Source organism: Oncorhynchus gorbuscha, linkage group LG11 (assembly GCF_021184085.1).
Source record: "Oncorhynchus gorbuscha isolate QuinsamMale2020 ecotype Even-year linkage group LG11, OgorEven_v1.0, whole genome shotgun sequence".
Classification (NCBI taxonomy): Eukaryota; Metazoa; Chordata; class Actinopteri; order Salmoniformes; family Salmonidae; genus Oncorhynchus; species Oncorhynchus gorbuscha.
Window position 1 is genome coordinate 7,764,844 of NC_060183.1, and position 25,200 is coordinate 7,790,043.

The window sequence follows — 25,200 nt, forward strand, 5'->3', positions numbered from 1 at the left end:
CATTTGTCTCTCTGCTTGTGGCTGGATTTCTCTTCCTGTATACTTGAATGGACCGTTCCGCGTTCTCTGATTGGTCGAATCGTCCATAATTGGCAACGCTGTGGATTTACACCCGTATTCGTTTCTTTAATATTGTGCTTTTGTAGGTTAATGATAATTTTCATTTCGCCGCTATTTCGTATCGAATGAAATGACAGAAATGAAACGGCACTTAATAAATCGACCAGGGCTTTCATTGACTTATGGGCAAAGTTATTGTTTGGTGAGTTCAACCCCACCTCTGTTCTGAAATTCCTCGCCGCGTCGGGGTGTGTTTTGTATGAAAGCCCAGCCCCGCAGTCCGCCTACTCTACTCCCCCGCCTGCCACCGTCTCTCTCTCTCTCTCTCGGTCCGCCTGCAGCATTCGACATCCCAGCGAGGATTTTTCACTACAGAGATGGCTGCGAAAGTGTGTAGAACAGTGCTCCTCTTGACCAGGAGCAGCGGCGCTGTGGTCACCGGGCTCCCGGCACTCGCTATCTCATCACAGCGGCACCACCAGCACATAAGATCGGTAAGTCGTCCGACCTGGGCGCGGAGAGATGTGGGACAAGGCAGGGCTGTGACGGTGGGCTGCTCTGACTGTAGCTCGATGACGGGTCTTGCTAAGGAAGTAACGCTAACTAGCGTCATTAATAGTTTTCTTCGGTGTCTTCCTTGATATTGGTTGGAGTTAAGCTCTGTTTTTAAGGTTTGCTGTAATAGTAGTTGTCGAAGTATTTTTGCTACAACTGTTAAAAAACCCGGGGTCAGTCAATCACCTTGTGGCCGCAGGCGCTTTTGACAGTAGCAATGCAGTTTTTAGGTACTGGTAAACTCTGCCGACCACTGGCCCACCGTCTGGCATTGCACATTTATGTAAAATGTCCCAAGCTCTGTGTGTCTATTTTCTCTGTATACGTCTTAACTATATCAACGGGTTGTATCTAGCTTAGACCCGTTGTGTGTGTTTTGTTGCGTGAGATCATCTTGAACGCAACAGTGGGCTCAAGCCTCTCAACTTCAATGTTGACGAAGTGCGAACAGCTGTACATTAGTATGGGCACCGTTCCCGGTTTGTTACCGGCGGACATGGACTACACCTCGGTTTTTTTTTTATCGTTCACTAGTGACGTGGTTTACCCAGTGCTCGCCATTGTACAGATTTTCCGACAGACTTTGGCCCAAGGTGTTGTTTACCTTGTCAATTGATGAGCGCGAATGCTCCTTCGCCCCATCTCCGCGCCTGTATCGTGTATGTTAACGGTATAGACGCGGTGTGTGTGCGCCTCTGCAGTAGTGGGCTAGCGGGGTGACAGTGCGGCAGACTGAAACTCCTCGGCATGTGGTGAGCGGTGGAGCCGCGTGCGCCTCCATATAGGCGCGAGAGGAACTACAGGCAACGAAGAATAAAATAAATAAATAAAACACACACACGCACCACAACGCATGCAGGCACGCACACACATTTCAAATACTTTATTTAAATCCACAAATGTCTGCACACACACAGGTCGCACTGGGCTGCTTCCTTACTAGCAGAAAGACAATTGTGTTTACTTAGGTCTTGTCCGTACTTCACTATGGTGCAGTAATTACATCAAAGCCAGTCCACAGTGTCTGTGTGTGTAATGTTTCTGAGTGCACACACGTGTATTGGTAGGTCTGGGAGTTGCCAGGGACCTCACGATGCGATATTATCACTATAAGGTGCCGGTTAATATGTATTGTAATTTCTCGCAATTCTATTTGTATTGCGATTCGATCTTGAGGTTTAATGTTCCAAACCTATTGCTTACTGTATGTCTGCTGCAGAGAGGGAGCACGTGCACGTTTTGTTCTGCTCAGTCGTGGGAATAAAAGTGGTGAAACCGTGTTGGATCACTATTTAAAAAGAAGATGGAGAACAAGGAGGAATTATACTGGAGGTTTGGTGCAGGTACAGACGACTAGCGCTAGCTAACACTACCTAGCACAAAACAAATATATATATATATTACAAATCAATACTTGGGTGATGTAATTATCAATTCCCTCTAGTGTGTGTGTGTGTGTGTGTGTGTGTGTGTGTGTGTGTGTGTGTGTGTGTGTGTGTGTGTGTGTGTGTGTGTGTGTGTGTGTGTGTGTGTGTGTGTGTGTGTGTGTGTGTGTGTGTGTGAGACAACCAGATGAGGGAGAGAAGAGAAGAAAGAGGGAGACAGAGAGCATTACAGTGGAATGAGGAAGTGAAGTCATCCTGAGTCCAGGATTTCTCAGTGGAGAGTTGAGGGAAATCCAGGAGCTTGACTGTTGCTGTGTGGTTTAGAATTCTCCTCTGTGCCTGAGGCGGAGGGGAGGGAAGGCAAGGAGAGGAGAGGTGGAGGGAGGGAGGGAGGGGAGGTGGAGGAGAGGAGTGGTGGATGGAGGAGAGGAGAGGAGAGGTGGAGGGAGGGAGGGAGGGGAGGTGGAGGAGAGGAGTGGTGGAGGGAGGAGAGGAGAGGAGAGGCAAGGAGGAGAGGAACTAAAGCTTAGATGTGTGTATGGTATAGGCTAGCTTATAGGCGCGCGCGCGCTCATGGGAGATCAGAAAATTTAAAATGAGGGCAACAGGCCATCTCTCTCTACCTACGCCATGGCCTCACATCTAAGGTCAGGTTACTCCTGGCTGGTCCCTTCATCTAAGGTCATGTTACTCCTGGCTTGTCCCTTCATCTAAGGTCAGGTTACTGCTGGCTGGTCCCTTCATCTAAGGTCAGGTTACTGCTGGCTGGTCCCTTCATCTAAGGTCAGGTTACTGCTGGCTGGTCCCTTCATCTAAGGTCAGGTTACTCCTGGCTGGTCCCTTCATCTAAGGTCAGGTTACTGCTGGCTGGTCCCTTCATCTAAGGTCAGGTCACTGCTGGCTGGTCCCTTCATCTAAGGTCATGTTACTGCTGGCTGGTCCCTTCATCTGAGGTCAGGTCACTGCTGGCTGGTCCCTTCATCTGAGGTCAGGTTACTGCTGGCTGGTCTCCTCTCACTACTACCCTTCAGCTCTCTGTCACTGCTGTGAACTATTGCACTAGAAAACAACCCCCCCCCCCCCCCCCCCTCTAAAACTAGTGCGCCTATGGGACCTGGTCCACAATAGTGCACTTTATAGCTTCATTTGGGACATATATATGGTAATGTCACATAGCTGTTTTTTGAAAATGATTTTTACTTTGACATCAGTCAGCTTCATGGGGATGTTTACCTGTCATGATGTCTGTCTGGGCCATCGATGTGTCTGGGCCATCGATGTGTGTCTGGGCCATCGACGTGTGTCTGGGCCATCGACGTGTGTCTGGGCCATCGACGTCTGTCTGGGCCATCGACGTCTGTCTGGGCCATCGACGTCTGTCTGGGCCATCGACGTGTGTCTGGGCCATCGACGTGTGTCTGGGCCATCGACGTGTGTCTGGGCCATCGACGTGTGTCTGGGCCATCGACGTGTGTCTGCCACAGCACAGACCTAGCTAGTGTAACGCTGTCTGTGTCATTATGTCTGTCTGGGCCATCGATGTGTGTCTGGGCCATCGATGTGTGTCTGGGCCATTGACGTGTGTCTGGGCCATTGACGTGTGTCTGGGCCATTGACGTGTGTCTGGGCCATTGACGTGTGTCTGGGCCATTGACGTGTGTCTGGGCCATTGACGTGTGTCTGGGCCATTGACGTGTGTCTGGGCCATCGACGTGTGTCTGGGCCATCGACGTGTGTCTGGGCCATCGACGTGTGTCTGGGCCATCGACGTGTGTCTGGGCCATCGACGTGTGTCTGGGCCATCGACGTGTGTCTGCCACAGCACAGACCTAGCTAGTGTAACGCTGTCTGTGTCATTATGTCTGTCTGGGCCATCGATGTGTGTCTGGGCCATCGATGTGTGTCTGGGCCATCGATGTGTGTCTGCCACAGCACAGACCTAGCTAGTGTAACGCTGTCTCTGTGTGTGTCTCTCTGTGTGTGTGTGTGTGTGTGTGTGTGTGTGTGGCCCTAGCTAGCATAAAGCTATGTGTGTGTGTGTGTGTGTGTGTGTGTGTGCCCTAGCATTATTCTGTCAGTGTGTGATGGCTGTGTGCCCTGTCAGGTCTGTGTGCCCTGTCAGGTCTGTGTGCCCTGTCAGGTCTGTGTGCCCTGTCAGGTCTGTGTGCCCTTGTCGGGGCTGTGACGGCTGTGTGCCCTTGTCGGGGCTGTGACGGCTGTGTGCCCTTGTCGGGGCTGTGACGGCTGTGTGCCCTGTCGGGGCTGTGACGGCTGTGTGCCCTGTCGGGGCTGTGACGGCTGTGTGCCCTGTCGGGGCTGTGACGGCTGTGTGCCCTGTCGGGGCTGTGACGGCTGTGTGCCCTGTCGGGTCTGTGACGGCTGTGTGCCCTGTCGGGTCTGTGACGGCTGTGTGCCCTGTCGGGTCTGTGACGGCTGTGTGCCCTGTCAGGGCTGTGTGCCCTGTCGGGGCTGTGACGGCTGTGTGCCCTTGTCAGGGCTGTGACGGCTGTGTGCCCTTGTCAGGGCTGTGACGGCTGTGTGCCCTGTCGGGGCTGTGACAGCGAGGCTGCTGTTAGTGTTTTTAATTCTCCTCTCTGCATGACGGGAACCTCCAGCCATCAGATACTCTTGGGGCTGTAAACCTCATGTTGCCATGGAGTTAAGCACTACTGTGACTAGCTAAGTGACTTAAGATTCAATGTTGTCATGTCTTTTTTTTAAACGACCGCAAACCAGATTTCCATTGTGAGACCATACATTTAAAACTACTACTAAGCCAACGTGATGTTTATTTTACTTACATTTTTATTTTATTGAACCTTTTTATTGAACTGGGCAAGTCCAGTTTAAGAACAAATTGTTATTTACATTGACAGTCCTAGGAACAGTGGGTTTAACTGCCTTGTCCATGTTGGTTTTTGTCAATAAAGCATTGTTGTTGTTGTTGCAAACTTCCCTTGTCTTTCCAATAGTTGCTGAATGTCTCGGAGCATTCCGAGCACATCTGCTACTGCATTAGGTCACAGCTCGTTCTTGAGACTCTTTGGGATGTTCAGATGTAGAATATGCAAGGAAGTATATTGTATATGGTCGTGCTCTTCTTGTTTCATATTTAAATTTCTCCTGTGGTTTTGTTCTACATTGTGTTATTTTTTTTTATAGTGCTATATTGCTATTGATTACTGCATTGTTGAGTTTGGAGCTTGCAAGACAGGCATTTCACTCTACTTGTGCAGGTGGCATTAAAACTTGAAACTTTTACCCATGTCATTTACCAGAGTCGCTCCCTTCCTCAAAGAAACCTAACCAGACAGGCTTCAAGTCGGGTCACTCAACTGAGACTGCTCTTCTGTGTGTCACAGAGGCTCTCTGCTCTGTCCTCATCCTCCTACAGCAATCTGCTCTCTTTGACAATGATTCTCCTGTTCACCCTCTCAGGGCTGGGAGTTTCAGTCTCAGCGCTCTCTGCATCCCGCCTGGCAGGCCACACCTGTGTCTGCACCACGTACCCTCGCTACTGGTGTCCCCCAGGGCTCGGTTCTTGGCCTTCTTCTCTCTATACACCAAGTCCCTCGGCTCCGTCATATCCTCGCGTGATCTCTCCTATCATTGCTATGCGGTTGACACTGACACTACTACTTGACACTACACGCTCACCGCCTCGAGCTCGATCTCGACAAGACCGTGCGTGTCATCTTCCTGTGGAAGGCCTGCCCCGCTCCAAGACCTCTCCATCATGGTTGACAACTCCATGGTATCCCTCTCCCAGAATGCAGAGAACCTTGGTGTGACCCTGGACAACACCCTGTTATTCTATGCAAACAGCAAAGCAGTGACGCGCTCCTGCAGGTTTCCTGCTCTACAACAGGTTTCCCCAACTGACAGCCCGCAGGCAAATGTTTTCTTTCACCTCCATGTTTTCTGAGCAAGAAAATAAATCGATGTACAGTACCAGTCAACATTTTGGACACACCTACTCATTCCAGGGTTTTAATACATTTTTACTATTGTCTACTTAGTTGAATAATAGTGAAGATATTTAAAACTATGAAATAACACTCATGGAATCATGTAGTAACAAAAAAATTGTTAAACAAATCCAAATATATTTTAGATTCTTCAAAGTAGCCACCATTTGCCTTGATGACAGCTTTGCACACTCTTGGCATTCTCTCTACCAGCTTCACCTGGAATGCTTTTCCAACAGTCTTGAAGGAGTTCCCACATATGCTGAGCACTTGCTGGCTGCTTTTCCTTCACTGTGCGGTCCAACTCATCCCAAACCATCTCAATCACATTTTAAATGTTCCTTACAGAATAAATGTATACGCATGGTAGTAATTGGAAAAAGAACCGGACTCCTTTTTTTGTTTTTCCACTTGTTTTTGAGAAACTTGCCCTAAATATTACTTCGTTTATTGTGTAGTATGGGTCCCCTGGAAAAACATCAACAAAGGCTCCAAAAATGTTTGTTTTTTTCGCCGCCAGCTCCTGATATCAGGGCATAAAACTATCATCTGTGTCCTGAATTAGCCAAGTGTACATGTTTGCCCAGCTATATCCTGGCCTGAGCTCGGTTTCCGTGGCTATACTACCTGGATAGCGATACTCCGTCCATTCTACAGGTAACTCCCAAAATAAAGGAAACACTTGCGTAAAGGAAGGATGCAAAGTATATTGAAAGCATGGGGTGCTTGTAGAATCTATGCCAAGGCGCATTGAAGCTGTTTTGGCAGCTCATCGTGGCCCAACACCCTATTAAGACACTTTGTTGGTGTTTCCGTTATTTTGACGGTTACTTGTAGCAGCAGGCGTTTTACAGATAATGGAACAGCTGGATAGAGGATCTCGAGACGCACAAAATGGAATATAACGTCTGGATCTCAAAAAAAAAATGTAGATTTGGTTGAAAAAAAAACAAAAAAACTTCTCCTTTTAACATGGGCTTCCTCCCTATTGACTCAGCTGTCTATATAAAAGAGCTCCTTAGAACTCAGGACTAACGCGTGGCAGGGGAGTAGACTACAGACATGGATTTATCAGCCTCCTTTACATCCATGTGCATAAACAGTCCCAATAGTTGCATACAAAATGGTAACCTATTCCCATAGGGCTTTGTTCAAAAGTAGATCACCTTCCAGTCCATTCTAACGCGCGGCAGGGGAGTCATGTCGGAGCCGTTTTTGAATAAACAGCCCCTCAAGACTGATAAATCTCTGTCTAAAAGTGGGGTTCTCTGCGGGACGAGTCAGAAAGGCAAATGATTGAATCTTGCCATACACCATCTGGGCCCCTCTCTTTATGTCACATCAAAGACGAGCTGCACGTCAGCCCAAAAATGGCAGCGAACATCGAGTGGAAGAAAAATTAAATGTTGGCTTGAATATGAGGATGCTTCTAATGATTTGAAAACATGTCACTTTTTCTCATTTCCTTATTGAAATAAAACGGGACCAGTACACTATTTGTGGTTATCAGGGTCCTCTGGGGACCTTGAGGGTCGACTGGGGCAGAGGTCAGGCTCCCCTTCCTGGAAAATAATCCAATCAGGATTTGAGTTAATTTAATTGACGTTTACCCCTTTGATTCTGAAGCTAAAATGATCCGGATTAGTGCCGGATAAGAGACTGAGACCGGCGGTCGATGGGGTCGGGGGATAAGAGACTGAGACCGGCGGTCGATGGGGTCGGGGGATAAGAGACTGAGACTGGCGGTCGATTGGGTCGGGGGATAAGAGACTGAGACTGGCGGTCGATGGGGTCGGGGGATAAGAGACTGAGACTGGCGGTCGGGGGATAAGAGACTGAGACTGGCGGTCGATTGGATCGGGGGATAAGAGACTGAGACTGGCGGTCGATGGGGTCGGGGGATAAGAGACTGAGCTAGCCAATCAGCGGTCTAGTCGTGTTCATATTTTTTATCACCAGCATACGGCCACACCATTCTGTTGTTTGGGGGTACGGCCACACCATTCTGTTGTTTGGGGGGGGGTACGGCCACACCATGCTGTTTCGGGGAGGTACGCCCACACCATGCTGTTGTTTGGGGGGGGTACGCCCACGCCATTCTGTTTGGGGGGGGGGGGGCGGCCACACCATTCTGTTTGTTTGGGGGTGGGGGTACGGCCACACCATTCTGTTGTTTGGGGGGTACGCCCACACCATTCTGTTGTTTGTTTGGGGGTGGGGGTACGGCCACACCATTCTGTTGTTTGTTTGGGGGGGGGGTAAGGCCACACCATTCTGTTGTTTGGGGGGGGGTACGCCCACACCATTCTGTTGTTTGGGGAGGGGAGGGGTACGGCCACACCATTCTGTTGTTTGTTTGGGGAGGGGAGGGGTACGGCCACACCATTCTGTTGTTTGTTTGGGGGGAGAGGGGTACGGCCACACCATTCTGTTGTTTGTTTGGGGGGGGGGGGGTACGGCCACACCATTCTGTTGTTTGTTTGGGGGTACGGCCACACCATTCTGTTGTTTGTTTGGGGGTACGCCCACACCATTCTGTTGTTTGGGGGTGGGGCTACGGCCACACCGTTCTGTTGTTTGGGGGTGGGGGGCTACGGCCACACCATTCTGTTGTTTGGGGGTGTTCTGTTGTTTGGGGAGGTGGGGCTACGGCCACACCGTTCTGTTGTTTGGGGGGTACGCCCACACCATTCTGTTGTTTGGGGGAGGTGGGGCTACGGCCACACCGTTCTGTTGTTTGGGGTACGCCCACACCATTCTGTTGTTTGGGGGGGGGGGGTACACCCACATCATTCCGTTGTTGGGGGGGGGGGGTACACCCACTCCCTTTTTAAGGGAGTTTATTACAATTTTGGGGGGGAAGGAAAACTATTTCACTCATAGTGTAAGTAATTATAGGTCATATAGACTGAGTGACTCAAACATTTCTAACAAAATCAATGGAGGTGGGTGTGTATGTCACATCTGAGCGTCATTTAGCTAGCACTAGTGAATGATCGTCCTGTTTTTAGAGCCAGTTGATTGGCAGGTCGCTCCAGAGCCCTCTTCTCTCCCGTGGTTACTGTTGCCGTGACAGTGACTGATGTGGTAGCGTTGCTTTGCGTTTCAATGATGGATGAGTTTTCAGGGGTCAGGCCTCGATTGGCTGTGTGTTCATGGTCTTCTCATTCATATGCCTGCGTATGTAAACAGTCTGGGTGGCCATTTGATTCATTGTTAAGCAGTCATATGGCTTGGGGGTAGAAGCTGTTTAGAAGGCTTTTGGACCTGGACTTGGTGCTCCAGTACCGCTTGCCGTGCGGTAGCAGAGAGAACAGTCTATGACTGGGGTGGCTGGAGTCATTGACAATTTCCAGGGCCTTCCTCTGACACCGCCTGGTGTAGAGGTCCTGGATGGCAGGAAGCATGGCTCCAGTGATGTACTGGGACCTACACTCTGTAGCTCCTTGTGGTCGGATGTTGAGTATAAGGCTGTTCCTTTAAACCAATAGTATCTACTGTCCTGGGGGCTGTTCCTTTAAACCAATAGTATCGACTGTCCTGCGGGCTGTTCCTTTAAACCAATAGAATTGACTGTCCTGGGGGGCTGTTCCTTTAAACATATAGTATCAACTGTCCTGCGGGCTGTTCTTTTTAAACCAATAGAATCGACTGTCCTGCGGGCTGTTCTTTTTAAACCAATAGAATCGACTGTCCTGGGGGGCTGTTCCTTTAAACCAATAGTTTCGACAGTGAGCCGTCTTGCATCGTACTTTGCTCTCCCACAGCTACAGTATCTGCACATGTGCATGGGTTCGCTTCACGCTCCTACAACGTGGTAGACACAGGACCAAGACAGAGGAGAAGTTAAGCCTTGTACTCCAAACGCTCTTAGTTGTAAATTTACCTGAATGCTGTTTACTTTGTCCATCTACTTCATATCGCTGACTACACATTTTTAAAATGTCAATAGACACAGTTTGATGATTTGTAGATACACTGTAGATCCAGTCTGGTGGTTTGTAGATACACTGTAGATCCAGTCTGGTGGTTTGTAGACACGCTGTAGATCCAGTCTGGTGGTTTGTAGACACGCTGTAGATCCAGCCTGGTGGTTTATAAACACGCTGTAGATCCAGTCTGGTGGTTTGTAGACACGCTGTAGATCCAGCCTGGTGGTTTATAGACACGCTGTAGATCCAGCCTGGTGGTTTGTAGACACGCTGTAGATCCAGCCTGGTGGTTTATAGACACGCTGTAGATCCAGCCTGGTGGTTTATAGACACGCTGTAGATCCAGCCTGGTGGTTTATAGACACGCTGTAGATCCGGTTTAAGGCTCTATTTCAGCAGGTGAGGTGAGGTGAGTTTTCAAAACAATTTTAAAGCTGTAGGATATGAGGTCATTCCACATGATATGAATCGTGTCGTTGTGGTATTGTTACAGGAGATGACAGATTTGACTTCCAGCTGTGGTTCATATTTCCATATTTACCTATAGTGCCTACAGTTCAGCCCAACGTTGCGTGGTTCTTTTTTATAAATAGCCTAGGCAACACAGGAAAACGGAGTCAGTGTTTGTATGCCCTAAGGTGGACTTGCCATTTGCCATGGATGCTGCTGTGGAAAAATACACACCAAATGTCTCCAGACGAGGTCATTGAGTGGTTGAGAAGTCACTAGGTCTGACAGCAGAACATTTTTACTACGTCTGACAGCAGAACATGGCAGCAGAACATTTTTACTACATCTGACAGCAGAACATGGCAGCAGAACATTTTTACTACATCTGACAGCAGAACATGGCAGCAGAACATTTTTACTACATCTGACAGCAGAACATGGCAGCAGAACATTTCTTTAAGTGCATTTGCACTGGTGTGTTGCATTGCTTACTAGTGTAAATTGGAAAGTGTTTTTGTCTTGGATACTGTTGTACTGAAGAATTGAGGACATGTAGCTATCGGTTACGGCTGCTACGCTACAGTATGTTGTGTTGGTGAAACCCTACAGGGGCATGTAGGTATTACTGGACTATGTCCCACACGGCTCACTATTATCTCACTTCCTACTGTCAAGTCTGATAGACCAATGAGCTGCCTACATCCCCGGCTGTGACATGTCAAGTCTGATAGACCAATGAGCTGCCTACATCCCCGGCTGTGACATTTCAAGTCTGATAGACCAATGAGCTGCCTACATCCCCGGCTGTGACATGTCAAGTCTGATAGACCAATGAGCTCGCTTGTCTCTTTCCATCTCTACCAAAAAGATGGTGAATATCAGTCAGACCTTTTTAAAACTGAAACAAATTTATTAATTTAACCTGATCTCAGAGGTCAAAGTCTCTCAAAAGCAGATTAGAAAATATTTCAGAATATCTGTGTGATGTATAAATTATAAATAAAATATAATATAAATATTTTTTAAAAAAGCTCAATTTGTTCAGCTGATTGTTTTAAGTAAAGAGGAAATTCATTTTCTTAAAATTTCTGTGGAAATTATATGTATATAAAAGTGTATTCTTTATTGTTCAAATCAACACATTTCAGCCTTCATCAGAGTTTTCGTCTGATTATCAAAAGCAGCTCTTCTATTGATGCAACCAATAGGATATAACCCCCGACACCAAGGATATAACCTCCTCATCAATGTAACAAAATAAAAAGTACATTGAATTTCAGTTGTAGACTGTACTTGAGGAAGTCTCCTGGTTAGTGTAACACTATAACTTTGTGTAACTTACCACCGCTAACTAAGCTAGCCGTTTCACATCCGTTACACTACTACAGTAGCTAGCTATAACATTTGATAGACCCGGCAAACTCCACTCTGGCCATCAAAGCCAGTTCCACTGCGTGAAAAAAAATGGTTCTCCTCTAATCAGGGACTGGTTTAGACCTGGGACACCAGGTGGGTGATTCCCCTCTAATCGGGGACTGGTTTAGACCTGGGACACCAGGTGGGTGATTCTGGGGACTGGTTTAGACCTGGGGCACCAGGTGGGTGATTCCCCTCTAATCGGGGACTGGTTTAGACCTGGGGCACCAGGTGGGTGATTCCCCTCTAATCGGGGACTGGTTTAGACCTGGGACACCAGGTGGGTGATTCCCCTCTAATCAGGGACCTGGGACACCAGGTGGGTGATTCCCCTCTAATCAGTGACTGGTTTAGATCCCTCTCTCTCTCTCCCACTCTATAGTCCCCATGTGCTCTCCTCTCTCCATAAGTCCGTCCATCCGTGTCGTGAATTTGCCGCCTGCTCAGCTGCCATGCCCTCTCCACCTTCTCCCCCTTTCTCATCCCTCCCCTCTCTCCCTCCTCTCCCCCTTTCTCTCTCCCTCCTCTCATCCCTCCCCTCTCTCCCTCCTCTCCCCCTTTCTCTCTCCCTCCTCTCGATCCATCCCCATACGTAGAATGTATCCACATGACTAATCCCTCCCCGTCTGCTAAATGGCATCCTTTATTTATTTATTTATATATATCTCCCCTCCTCTCATCCATCCCCTCTCTCCCTCCTCTCTCCCTCCTCCCTCTCCCTCCCCTCTCATCCCTCCTCTCTCCCTCCTCTCATCCCTCCCCTCTCCCTCCCTCTCCCTCCTCCCCCCTCCTCTCATCCCTCCCCTCTCTCTCTCCTCTCATCCCTCCCTCTCCCCTCCTCTCATCCCTCCCCTCTCTCCCTCCTCTCATCCCTCCCCTCTCTCCCTCCTCTCATCCCTCCCCTCCTCTCCTCCCTCCCCCTCTCTCCCCCCTTCCTCTCTCCCTCCTCTCATCCCTCCCCTCTCTCCCCCTCCCCTCTCCCTCCTCTCATCCCTCCCCTCTCTCCCTCCTCTCCCTCCTCTCATCCCTCCCCCCTCTCCCCTCCCCTCTCTCCCTCCTCTCATCCCTCCCCTCTCTCCCTCCTCTCATCCCTCCCCTCTCTCCCTCCTCTCATCCCTCCCCTCTCTCCCTCCTCTCACTCCTCTCATCCCTTTCACTCTCCCTCCTCTCATCCCTCCCCTCTCTCCCGCTCACCAGCTGTTTCCCTCTTAGACAAAAGACCTGGAATAACTACCGGAATATGAGTAGTGATATGTGAGAGAGTTCCAGCGTGGTTATAGGATACTGTAGAGACTACTGTGTGTTCCTGTAGTTCGACGTAAGGGCCACGTTTACAGCCAAAGGATACTGTAGCTCGACGTAAGGGCCATGTTTACAGCCAAAGGATACTGTAGCTCGACGTAAGGGCCACGTTTACAGCCAAAGGATACTGTAGCTCGACGTAAGGGCCATGTTTACAGCCAAAGGATACTGTAGCTCGACGTAAGGGCCACGTTTACAGCCAAAGGATACTGTAGCTCGACGTAAGGGCCACGTTTACAGCCAAACCTGATCATCGTCTATCCTGTTCTTACAACGTCTAATGGTTTCTGCTTAGTCGCTCGTCAGCTTTACACAGAATATGTTTAAGGTATTGATGAGCAAAACGAATGGTGCTGTTTTAGAAGAAACATCACTTCAGAGACTGTAGTCTGTAGTGACGAGGGAAAACGATGGCCATTGGTCTGTGACATGTTTTCATGAATTGAGCACACAGAGTGGCCTTGTCCTGTTGTTGTATAAGGACAGCCATTCTGGAGTTGTTTTGATTTATTTTATTTTTTTATAACCTTTTCTTTCACTAGGCAAGTCAGTTAAAGAACAAATTCTTGTTTTCAATGATGGTCTAGGAACAGTGGGTTAACTGCCTTGTTCCGGGGCAGAACGACAGATTTTTACCTTGTCGGCTCAGGGATTCGATCTAGCAACCTTTCGGTTACTAGTCCAACACTCTAACCGCTAGGCTACCTGCCGCCCCTACACTCTAACCACTAGGCTACCTGCCGCCCCTACACTCTAACCACTAGGCTATCTAACCGCTAGGCTACCTGCCGCCCCTACACTCTAACCACTAGGCTACCTGCCGCCCCTACACTCTAACCACTAGGCTACCTGCCGCCCCTACACTCTAACCACTAGGCTACCTGCCGCCCCTACACTCTAACCACTAGGCTACCTGCCGCCCCTACACTCTAACCACTCTACCTAACCAACCACTAGGCTACCTGCCGCCCCTACACTCTAACCACTAGGCTACCTGCCACCCTAACCACTACACTCTAACCACTAGGCTACCTGCCGCCCCTAACCACTCTACCTAACCACCACTAGGCTACCTGCCGCCCCTACACTCTAACCACTAGGCTACCTGCCGCCCCTACACTCTAACCACTAGGCTACCTGCCGCCCCTACACTCTAACCACTAGGCTACCTGCATCGGTGCTCTGGATAATGTGTGTATACACTGAGTGTACAAAACATTAAGAACACCTTTCTAATATTGCCACTTTATATAGAATCTATATGGTGACACCAATAAGGGATCATATCTTTCACCTGGATTCACCTAGTCTATGTCCTAATGTTTTGTATAATATAATTAATATATGTCATTTAACAGACACTTTTATCCGAAGTGACTTAGTCATGCGTACATTTTTTAAATGTGTAAGTGGCTCTAGTGGGAATCGTACCCACAACTCTTGGCTTTGCACGCCGACTGAGCCACATGCTAGTCTTGTGCTGTCGTGTTGTGCTCCAGGCCTGCCGTGTTGTGCTCCAGGCCTGTCGTGTTGTGCTCCAGGCCTGCCGTGTTGGGCTCCAGGCCTGCCGTGTTGGGCTCCAGGCCTGTCGTGTTGTGCTCCAGGCCTGTCGTGTTGTGCTCCAGGCCTGCCGTGTTGTGCTCCAGGCCTGTCGTGTTGTGCTCCAGGCCTGTCGTGTTGTGCTCCAGGCCTGCCGTGTTGGGCTCCAGGCCTGCCGTGTTGGGCTCCAGGCCTGTCGTGTTGGGCTCCAGGCCTGCCGTGTTGTGCTCCAGGCCTGTCGTGTTGGGCTCCAGGCCTGTTGTGTTGGGCTCCAGGCCTGTCGTGTTGGGCTCCAGGCCTGTTGTGTTGGGCTCCAGGCCTGTCGTGTTGGGCTGATTTGGCTGTAGACTAGGCCTAGAGGACACGAGACATGTGTATTCCTGTTATACTAGACTAGACTGTGTGTTCCTGTTATTCCTGTTATACTAGAGGACAGACTACTGTGTAGACTAGAGGACTGTACTGTGTTTCCTGTTATGCTAGAGGACATCGAGACTACTGTGTATTTCTGTTATACTAGAGGACATCGAGACTACTGTGTATTCCTGTTATACTAGAGGACATCGAGACTACTGTGTATTCCTGTTATACTAGAGGACATCGAGACTACTGTGTATTCCTGTTATGCTAGAGGACATCGAGACTACTGTGTATTCCTGTTATACTAGAGGACATCGAGACTACTGTGTATTCCTGTTATACTAGAGGACATCGAGACTACTGTGTATTCCTATTATACTAGAGGAGACTACTGTGTATTCCTATTATACTAGAGACTACTATGTATTCCTGTTATACTAGAGGACCTCGACTACTGTCTGTTCCTGTTATGACCACTCTAGATGGTATGCATCAGTACCCTTGATGGTAATTTACCCGAGGAAACCAGGTGAAGCTGTCTCCACCCTGCGCTCTGTGTGTGTAGCCTGCTGTCAGAGTACGTTAATGAGCAATTAGCCGTTTTGTCTGTGTAGCTGAGTAACTAGAGGTGTCTCCCAAATGGACCCCTGTTCCCTACATAGAGCCCTATGGAGCCCTGGTCTAAACTAGTGCACTATGTAGGGTGTAGGGTGCACTATGTAGGGAGTAGGGTGCACTATGGGACGCCGACTAGGAAGACATCTGTGACGCGGACATTAAAGTAGGCAAATGAGAATAATACGATGATGGATGGATGGAGGGAGAGAACGCTTGGTTAGGCCCAGCTTTCGTCTGTGTGTGGTGAACTCACCACATGGGCAAACTTAAAGGTTGTAAACAGCTTACACACACACACACACACACACACACACACACACACACACACACACACACACACACACACACAGCTCTGATGACATCCCATATTAGAGGTGTGATTGAACTCATTATTGTGTCAGGAAAACAAGTGTGTGTGTGTGTGGAGTTAAAACCTACAGGAGGGTCTCTCTCCAGGAACAGAGTTGGTGTTAAAACCTACTGGAGGGTCTCTCTCCAGGAACAGGGTTGGTGGAACAGAGTTGGTGTTAAAACCTACTGGAGGGTCTGGAACAGGGTCCTACAGGAGGGTCTCCAGGAACAGGGTTGGTGTTAAAACCTAGGAACAGGGTTGGTGTTAAAACCTACTGGAGGGTCTCTCTCCAGGAACAGGGTTGGAGTTAAAACCTACAGGAGGGTCTCTCTCCAGGAACAGGGTTGGAGTTAAAACCTACAGGAGGGTTTCTAGAGTGTGTGAGTCTGTCTTTGCAGACCAGCCCGTTCTCCAATATATCTGCCAAGCCACTGACTCCTCCTGGTTATTGTATCACCCCACTCAGACCCCAGCCTGTCCTCGGCCACGTCAATACAACACACCTGAGTCTGATAATAAACTGGTTGATGAGCAGAGAGAGAAGCCAGTCTACTGGGCTTGGGTCAGCAGTGGTTCTGGTTCTAGAGAGAAGCCAGTCTACTGGGCTTGGGTCAGCAGTGGTTCTGGTTCTAGAGAGAAGCCAGTCTACTGGGCTTGGGTCAGCAGTGGTTCTGGTTCTAGAGAGAAGCCAGTCTACTGGGCTTGGGTCAGCAGTGGTTCTGGTTCTAGAGAGAAGCCAGTCTACTGGGCTTGGGTCAGCAGTGGTTCTGGTTCTAGAGAGAAGCCAGTCTACTGGGCTTGGGTCAGCAGTGGTTCTGGTTCTAGAGAGAAGCCAGTCTACAGTCTGGTTCTACTGGGCTTGGGTCAGCAGTGGTTTGGTTCTAGAGAGAAGCCAGTCTACTGGGCTTGGGTCAGCAGTGGTTCTGGTTCTAGAGAGAAGCCAGTCTACTGGGCTTGGGTCAGCAGTGGTTCTGGTTCTAGAGAGAAGCCAGTCTACTGGGCTTGGGTCAGCAGTGGTTCTGGTTCTAGAGAGAAGCAAGTCTACTGGGCTTGGGTCAGCAGTGGTTCTGGTTCTAGAGAGAAGCCAGTCTACTGGGCTTGGGTCAGCACGGAGAAGTACAGAAAACAAGTGTTTACATTTTGTATATATATTTTCTCACATTGGCTTTTGGCTCAACCTGGTTATTTCTCTGAAGAGCAAGCCAGTCTACTGGGCTTATCAGCAGTGGTTCTGGTTTTATCAAAGCTAACCCAGACGGTCTGTTTTTATCAATGCTAACCCAGTCTACTGGTCTGTTTTTATCAATGCTAACCCAGACGGTCTGTTTTTAGAAGTACAGAAAACAAGTGTTTACATTTTGTATATATATTTTCTCATATTGGCTTTTGGCTCAACCTGGTTATTTCTCTGAAGGGCAAAGCTAACCCAGCCGTGTCTGTTTTTATCAAAGCTAACCCAGCCGTGTCTGTTTTTATCAAAGCTAACCCAGACGGTCTGTTTTTATCAATGCTAACCCAGACGGTCTGTTTTTATCAATGCTAACCCAGACGGTCTGTTTTTATCAATGCTAACCCAGACGGTCTGTTTTTATCAAAGCTAACCCAGACGGTCTGTTTTTATCAATGCTAACCCAGACGGTCTGTTTTTATCAATGCTAACCCAGACGTGTCTGTTTTTATCAATGCTAACCCAGACGGTCTGTTTTTATCAATGCTAACCCAGACGGTCTGTTTTTATCAATGCTAACCCAGACGGTCTGTTTTTATCAATGCTAACCCAGACGGTCTGTTTTTATCAATGCTAACCCAGACGGTCTGTTTTTATCAATGCTAACCCAGACGGTCTGTTTTTATCAATGCTAACCCAGACGGTCTGTTTTTATCAATGCTAACCCAGACGGTCTGTTTTTATCAATGCTAACCCAGACGGTCTGTTTTTATCAATGCTAACCCAGACGGTCTGTTTTTATCAATGCTAACCCAGACGGGTCTGTTTTTATCAATGCTAACCCAGACGGGTCTGTTTTTATCAATGCTAACACAGACGGGTCTGTTTTTATCAATGCTAACACAGACGGGTCTGTTTTTATCAATGCTAACACAGACGGGTCTGTTTTTATCAATGCTAACACAGACGGGTCTGTTTTTATCAATGCTAACCCAGACGGTCTGTTTTTATCAATGCTAACCCAGACGGTCTGTTGGATGTGTATTGACAGTAGTACAGCTTGGGCGAGGCTGGAGAGTTCATTAATTAGACTACTACAGTACCTCTCTCCTCAGAGACCTCTCTAGGTGTGTGTGTGTGTGTTCATCTCTCTCCTCCGAGACATCCCAAGGCCCTCTGAGCGATGATGAGGGGAGTATAATAAGGACCAGGGCCACATCTCTGTACTCTACATTATAATCAAGGCAGTTTATTTAATCTCTAGTTAAAGTCTGTCGATAGACATGATGATGAGCTAGTTGAAATGCATGCTGGTAGATTGGAAAATGACTTTCTCTCTGCATAGTTCCGAGGAATTTACTTTGGGTCTGTCATGATGACTTCCCTTGGAGACAGGATTAATGACGGTGGAAATGTTGCTCCTGGACAGTCAATAATAAAATGACAAAATGGCTGAAAAACACTCAATTATTCTGGAAAAAAATATATATTTTAAATTTGTATGGTTGTCTATTGAAAACGGGTTTAAACTGGAATCAGACTATTATAGGACAGTCATCTATTTATATTATTGGCCAGTGTGCTCATAAGCTGTCCCACTGTTGATCAGTGGGCATCCCAAATGGCATTCTGTTCCCTATGTAGGGCACTGCTTTGGACCACAGTCCTTTTTAGGGCCTGGTCGAAAAGAAAAAAAAAGTAGTTCACAGTATACGGAATAGGGTGCTGTTTGGGACACTTCCTCAGTAGTGTGAATCGATACTGAGGGGTTCATAGCAAAAGGTCCAGGCGTTGTCAAGCTCTTTACGCTTGTTGTCGTGGCGATGAGATAGGCTAGTGTTGCCTCGGGTTAAACTTCTAATAACGCTGTGTGATCCGGAGGGCAGATCGTGGTGTGATTTAAGCCCTGCTCGTTCCACTCTGCTGCAGAGAAGTCTTTAACATTATGGTGTAAGGTTTCACCAGGCCACAGCAGGATGTGTGTGTGTGTGTGTGTGTGTGTGTGTGTGTGTGTGTGTGTGTGTGTGTGTGTGTGTGTGTACACACCCTAGCCAGTGGAGCATGAAGGGCTCATGTCTAGATAGATCGGATGTGTGGAAACCTGAAACCCTTTGCCTTCACTCTCCAGGCCACGATAGTGTGTCCAATAGGAGGTTGATGTGTGGACATGTCTTTAGCATGGTGGGTTAGCGTGGTGGGTTAGCACTGTGGGTTAGCACTGTGGGTTAGCACTGGTGGGTTAGCATGGTGGTGGGTTAGCACGGTGGGTTAGCATGGTGGTAGGTTAGCACGGTGGTGGGTTAGCATGGTGGTGGGTTAGCACGGTGGTGGGTTAGCAGGGTGGTGGGTTAGCATGGTGGGTTAGCATGGTAGGTTAGCACTGTGGTGTTGTGGAAGGATGTTACTACTTGTTTTGTTCATCACGTAGTTAACCTTTCTATTGCTTTTTAAATGTCTCAACTACTCAAAATGGAGCGCAGAGCAGACACTACTAAAACATATAACATATATATGAACATTGATTCTGGAAAATGTGTAGCGTGAGACAAATCTAAGCAAGTTAAAAAAAACATTTAAAAGAAAATAAAGGGACTTCCGCAAACCACAGGTTGAAAACCACTGATGTAGACTGGCGATAAGGGCTCTGGTTGTTTCAGCTTCCTCTGTAGTACTTCCTGTTCACTTTATAGTGGGTTAGCGTGGTGGGTTAGCGTGGTGGGTTAGCGTGGTGGGTTAGCGTGGTGGGTTAGCGTGGTGGGTTAGCGTGGTGGGTTAGCGTGGTGGGTTAGCGTGGTGGGCTAGCGTGGTGGGTTAGCGTGGTGGGTTAGCATGGTAGGTTAGCGTGGTGGGTTAGCATGGTGGGTTAGCGTGGTGGGTTAGCATGGTGGGCTAGCGTGGTGGGTGGGCTAGCGTGGTGGGTTAGCATGGTGGGTTAGCATGGTGGGTTAGCACTGGTGGGTTAGCATGGTGGGTTAGCACTGGTGGGTTAGCGTGGTGGGTTAATTTAGTTCTGTGGCAATGTGGAATGATGTTACTGTTTGTTGCGTATGGTCACAAAGCCAAATTAGACAGACAGACAGACAGGCAGTTGTAGGATTTCCAATGTGTGTTAGTTCATCCCAATTTGTAAGTCGCTCTGGATAAGAGCGTCTGCTAAATGACTTAAATGTAAATGTAAATGTCGATACAGATGGTCAGTGGGACACAGCCTGCCAGACTCCAGGGCTTTAGACCTGACTGCTGCCTGGGATAGGATGGACGCAGGTGTGTTTGTGTGTGTACACAGTGACCCCTGTTTTTCCTCATGAAGAGCAGAGCACTGTTACCCAGGCCTTGGCTTCAGGCTTCTCCTACATGTAACCTAGATGACAAGCCTGTCTGTCTCTATTCCCCAGCATGTAACCTAGATGACATGCCTGTCTGTCTCACTCTTCCCCAACATGTAACCTAGATGACAAGCCTGTCTGTCTCTCTTCCCCAACATGTAACCTAGATGACAAGCCTGTCTGTCTCTCTCTTCCCCAACATGTAACCTAGATGACATGCCTGTCTGTCTCACTCTTCCCCAACATGTAACCTAGATGACAAGCCTGTCTGTCTCTCTCTTCCCCAACATGTAACCTAGATGACAAGCCTGTCTGTCTCTCTCTTCCCCAACATGTAACCTAGATGACAAGCCTGTCTGTCTCTCTCTTCCCCAACATGTAACCTAGATGACAAGCCTGTCTGTCTCTCTCTTCCCCAACATGTAACCTAGATGACAAGCCTGTCTGTCTCGCTCTTCCGCTACATATAACCTAGATGACATGCCTGTCTGTCTCGCTCTTCCGCTACATGTAACCTAGATGACAAGCCTGTCTGTCTCTCTTCCCCAACATGTAACCTAGATAACAAGCCTGTCTGTCTCGCTCTTCCCCAGCAAGGGTAAACATATAATCATTATAATATGCCACTCTACTGCATCATACTATGGACTCACTGGTAGCTCCATCAAAACCCCATAGAGACCCAGCCATTGGCATGCGTTATAGCCATATGACCTGATATACTCCACAGTGTGGGGTGGGTGGTGAAAGTCAAGGAGGGTAAATGGGCAATAATAGGCGTTATCACTGTGATGTGTTTTTTCATTTTTATATAGATACAATCTTCTCTGTCTTGATCAAACCAAAGGCACCTTCCTTCAGGAAGCGGGTCTTTCCCGTGAGGTGTCGGGCTAAATAAATTGCTTATGCAAATGTGCGTCTGCGTCTCGGGTTGGTGTATGTGTGTAACTATAATCCAGCGTTGGTGAGGTTTCTCCTGTGAACGGCAGAACAAACAAGATTATATTATTTCACTATCTTTTTGTTATGTTTAGGACTATTCCATAGTAATGGAATTACACAGAGACTCAGATTTCTCACTCAAATGTATGCCAAAAAATCATTTGATTTAAAAAAAAAAAAGTTAAACAAACCATGCAACTATGTACAAAGACTACTTATAACATTTTACACTGAACATTTAACATAAACACATTAACTGGAAGAACTGAGCTGATACAAATAAAAAAATAAAAAATATGCGACCACGTTTTTCAAAAATGGTTAAATATCTGCTCTCAATTAAGATTGAAAGACGTCTGCAGAATGAATGGGGTGTCAGCTATGACATGACACATTTAAGTTTGAAAACAACTCTCATTGAAATACAGTAGGTGAAGTAGGTGTCAATAAGCAGTCATGTGTGAACAGGGAGTACAGGAGGGGACTAAGCACGCACCCCTGTGGGGCTCCCGGGATGATGGTCAGAGTGGCGGAGATGATGTTGCCTACCCACACCACCTGGGGTCAGCCCATCAGGAAGTTCAGGATCTAGTTGGAGGGTTCAATCCCAGGGTCCTAATCTTGGTGATGAGCTTGGAGGAGACAATGGAGTTGAACGCTGATCTGTAGTCTATGGACAGCATTCTCACATGTTTTCCTCTTCTCTAGGTGGGTGAGGGCAGTGTAGTATTGCGTCGTCTATGGATCTGTTGGGACAGTATGCATATTGGAGTGTGTACGGTGTGGATGAAGGAGTTGATGTGTAAACAGCCTTTCAAAGTACTTCATGAATACTGATAGGAGTGCCACAGGGTGGTAGTCATTGTGGCCTGAAGCCTCAGAGTTCTTAGGAACAGGAACGATGGTGGTCATTTTACGACATGGCGATCACAGACTGAGACAAGGGGAGGTTGAAAATGACCGTGAATATGCCTGCTAGCTGTTCTGCGCTCTGAATATCATCCGGCTAGAGGTCTTGTGTCCAAAAAGTTGAACCCGCTCTGAAATGGATCTATGGCTTTCCCACACGACCCAATATGAGAAAATGAATGTAAAAAATAATAATTGAGACTTATTCAGAATGGACCCGGTTAAGTCAGACCCTGTTCTGACCGTGGAAATCATGACCCGTGTTGGTTTGGATCCGAGAGACCCGGTCAGATGCGCTAGTGAAATAAACATCCAACTGGGCTGCCAGCGCCATCAATAAACAAGTGATATTGGGCCAAATGATCCACAGTCAAGTGTCCTTTTAAAACCGTCTGTAACAAGTTACACAAATGTGTAAAAAGCTTTATAGCCCATTTGTTTTACTGGTTGTGACTTTACTACAACAATAATTATCCACCTTTTACAGTTCAGCTGTCGGAGATGTGATCTCTAAATGCATCCATTCATATAGACAAATGCAGTCGGCCTAGATATTAATTAACAAAAATGATATATTCATGGAGACAAGTTTAGGCCCTAGAGAGACTGAGAGAAGGCCTCCACATCCATTTCTTTATTCTTGTCAGATAGGCTGCTACTGCTCTGCATGTGTCGGTGTACAGAAGGAGGCTAATTGGTTAATTTGCATTCAGAATATTTTGTACAAGATGAGCATTATATTGTCAGATTATAGGAGTAACTCTGGTAGGGCTGAAACATTCTTCCTCACTTCAACTGTCAGAGACCTTTGCACACTGCCGACACAGGCAGTAGATCAGATTAATAATATCCATGCCACACCAAACCTTCACAAAAGTTTATTTCTTTTGATATTACCCTAATAAGGTTAAGTCAATTAATTGTTTAATAGGAAAATACAAAAAGAACAAAAATAAAATGCAACGATAAATTCATTTGGCCCTAATCTATGGATTTCACACGACTGGGAATACAGATATGAATCTGTTGGCCACAGATACCGTGGATCAGAAAACCAGTCAGTATCTGGTGTGACCATTTGCCTCATGCAGCGAGACACATCTCCTTCACATAGAGTTGATCAGGCTGTTGATTGTGGCCTGTGGAATGTTGTCGCACTCCTCTTCAATGGCTGTGTGAAGTTGCTAGATATTGGCGGAACACGCTGTTGTACAAGTCGATCCAGAGTATCCCGAACATGCTCAATGTCTCAGTATGCAAGCCATGGGAGAACTGGGACATTTTTATCATACATTTTTTTTAGCCCCTTTTCTCCCCAATTTCGTGGTATCCAATTGTTAGTAGTTACTGTCTTGTTTCATTGTTACAACTCCCGTACGGGCTCGGGAGAGACGAAGGTCAAGAGCCATGCGTCCTCCGAAACCCAACCAAGCCGCACTGCTTCTTAACACAGCGCGCATCCAACCGCACCAATGTGTCGGAGGAAACACCGTACACCTAGCAACCTGGTCAGCGTGCACTGCGCCCGGCTCGCCACAGGAGTCACTAGTGTGCGCTGAGACAAGGATATCCCTACCGGCCAAACCCTCCCTAACCTGGACGACGCTAGGCCAATTGTGCGTCACCCCATGGACCTCCCGGCTGCGACAGAGCCTGGGCTCGAACCCAGAGTCTCTGGTGGCACAGCTAATCTGCCTTGCGCCACCCGGGAGGCCCTTTTTTGGGGACATTTAACGCTGCAGAAACTTCCCCAGATCTGTCCCTCTATACAATCCTGTCTCAAAGCTCTACAGACAATACCTTCGACCTCATGGCTTGGTTTTTGCTCTGACATGGACTGTCAACAGGGGGACCTTATATAGACAGGTGTGTGCCTTTCCAAATCAGTTTTGTTGTTTTTGTGTTTTGTTGGTGTAATTTTAGCATGATTGTTTTGCGGGGGGGGGGGTGCTGTTAAAATAATCTGTCTGGTAGATTTCTAAATAGATTTCTACCTGCCACAGTGCCTTTTATGCCCTGAATTTGAACCAATCACAGTATGTTGGGCCAAATCAAGGCCGGTCTGGACAGGGCAAAAACATAAACATCTGTGGACATAGAAATTAAATCCTGCTACGTTCCCAAGCAAGAAGCAAATAATGTTGCTCAAACCGAAGAGGGAACTAACGAAGAATCACTGACCTACTACCAAAACAGATGGGGTTTACTTCCAAAACAGAAACAGGCGGGGTTTACTACCGAAACAGGTGGGGTTTTAGAGTGTGTTCACTGAAATTTAACTAGCAACAACAACTGGGGACCTAAAAGACAACCACCATGAGACTCATTAAATTTGCAAGCCAAAAGAAAAACCCACACCACACTAAAAGACAGGTGCGAACCAAAAAGGTAGAGCAAAACAAAATCAGAGAAATTAAAATATGGAGAGCCAACTAAAGGTGTTAACCCTCCGCATCTCTCAAGACAACTGGAGGACTGGGCTAGCCACTCTTAAATAGCACCTGGGCCAGCCCAGGTGAAACACCTTCCCACTAATGAGATGGCAACCGGCACAGGTGTAACACAGATTGACTAACAAGTTGACACCAATCAGTGTCTACAGTCCAACCTCAAAACATACAGTAAATGGAAAAACAAAAGCCTGTAACAAGCTGGACCTTACGACAAAATTAGATCTGTGGATGTTGAAATCAAGGCCGGGACGGATTGACCAAATTTCAACTACTTTTCGACGTCCATGGACGTCCTGTGTTGGTTGGTGCTCACTGGGTAAGGATGCTGGCTACAGTAAATACAATACTGTAAAACACTAGCTAATTGATGATGCTTTTATTATCCTCCCTCATTTATGTTGGTTTTTGGTAACGGAATTTCAAAGCAACGTTTCTTTAAACGTACAAAAGACAAAATTATTTCTC

The 25,200-nt window shown here is 47.6% G+C and overlaps 1 protein-coding gene across 1 annotated transcript in view; it reads left to right on the forward strand.

Annotated features, from left to right (window-relative positions):
• Positions 1 to 324: 324 nt before the first annotated feature.
• Positions 325 to 25,200, forward strand: part of mcu (mitochondrial calcium uniporter) — a 135,672-nt gene continuing 110,796 nt past the window's right edge. Inside the window, exon 1 of the mRNA XM_046368473.1 lies at positions 325 to 554. Within this exon, the coding sequence (XP_046224429.1) occupies positions 438 to 554 (117 nt within the window). The 5' untranslated portion in view covers positions 325 to 437. The remainder of the gene's footprint in view (positions 555 to 25,200) is intronic.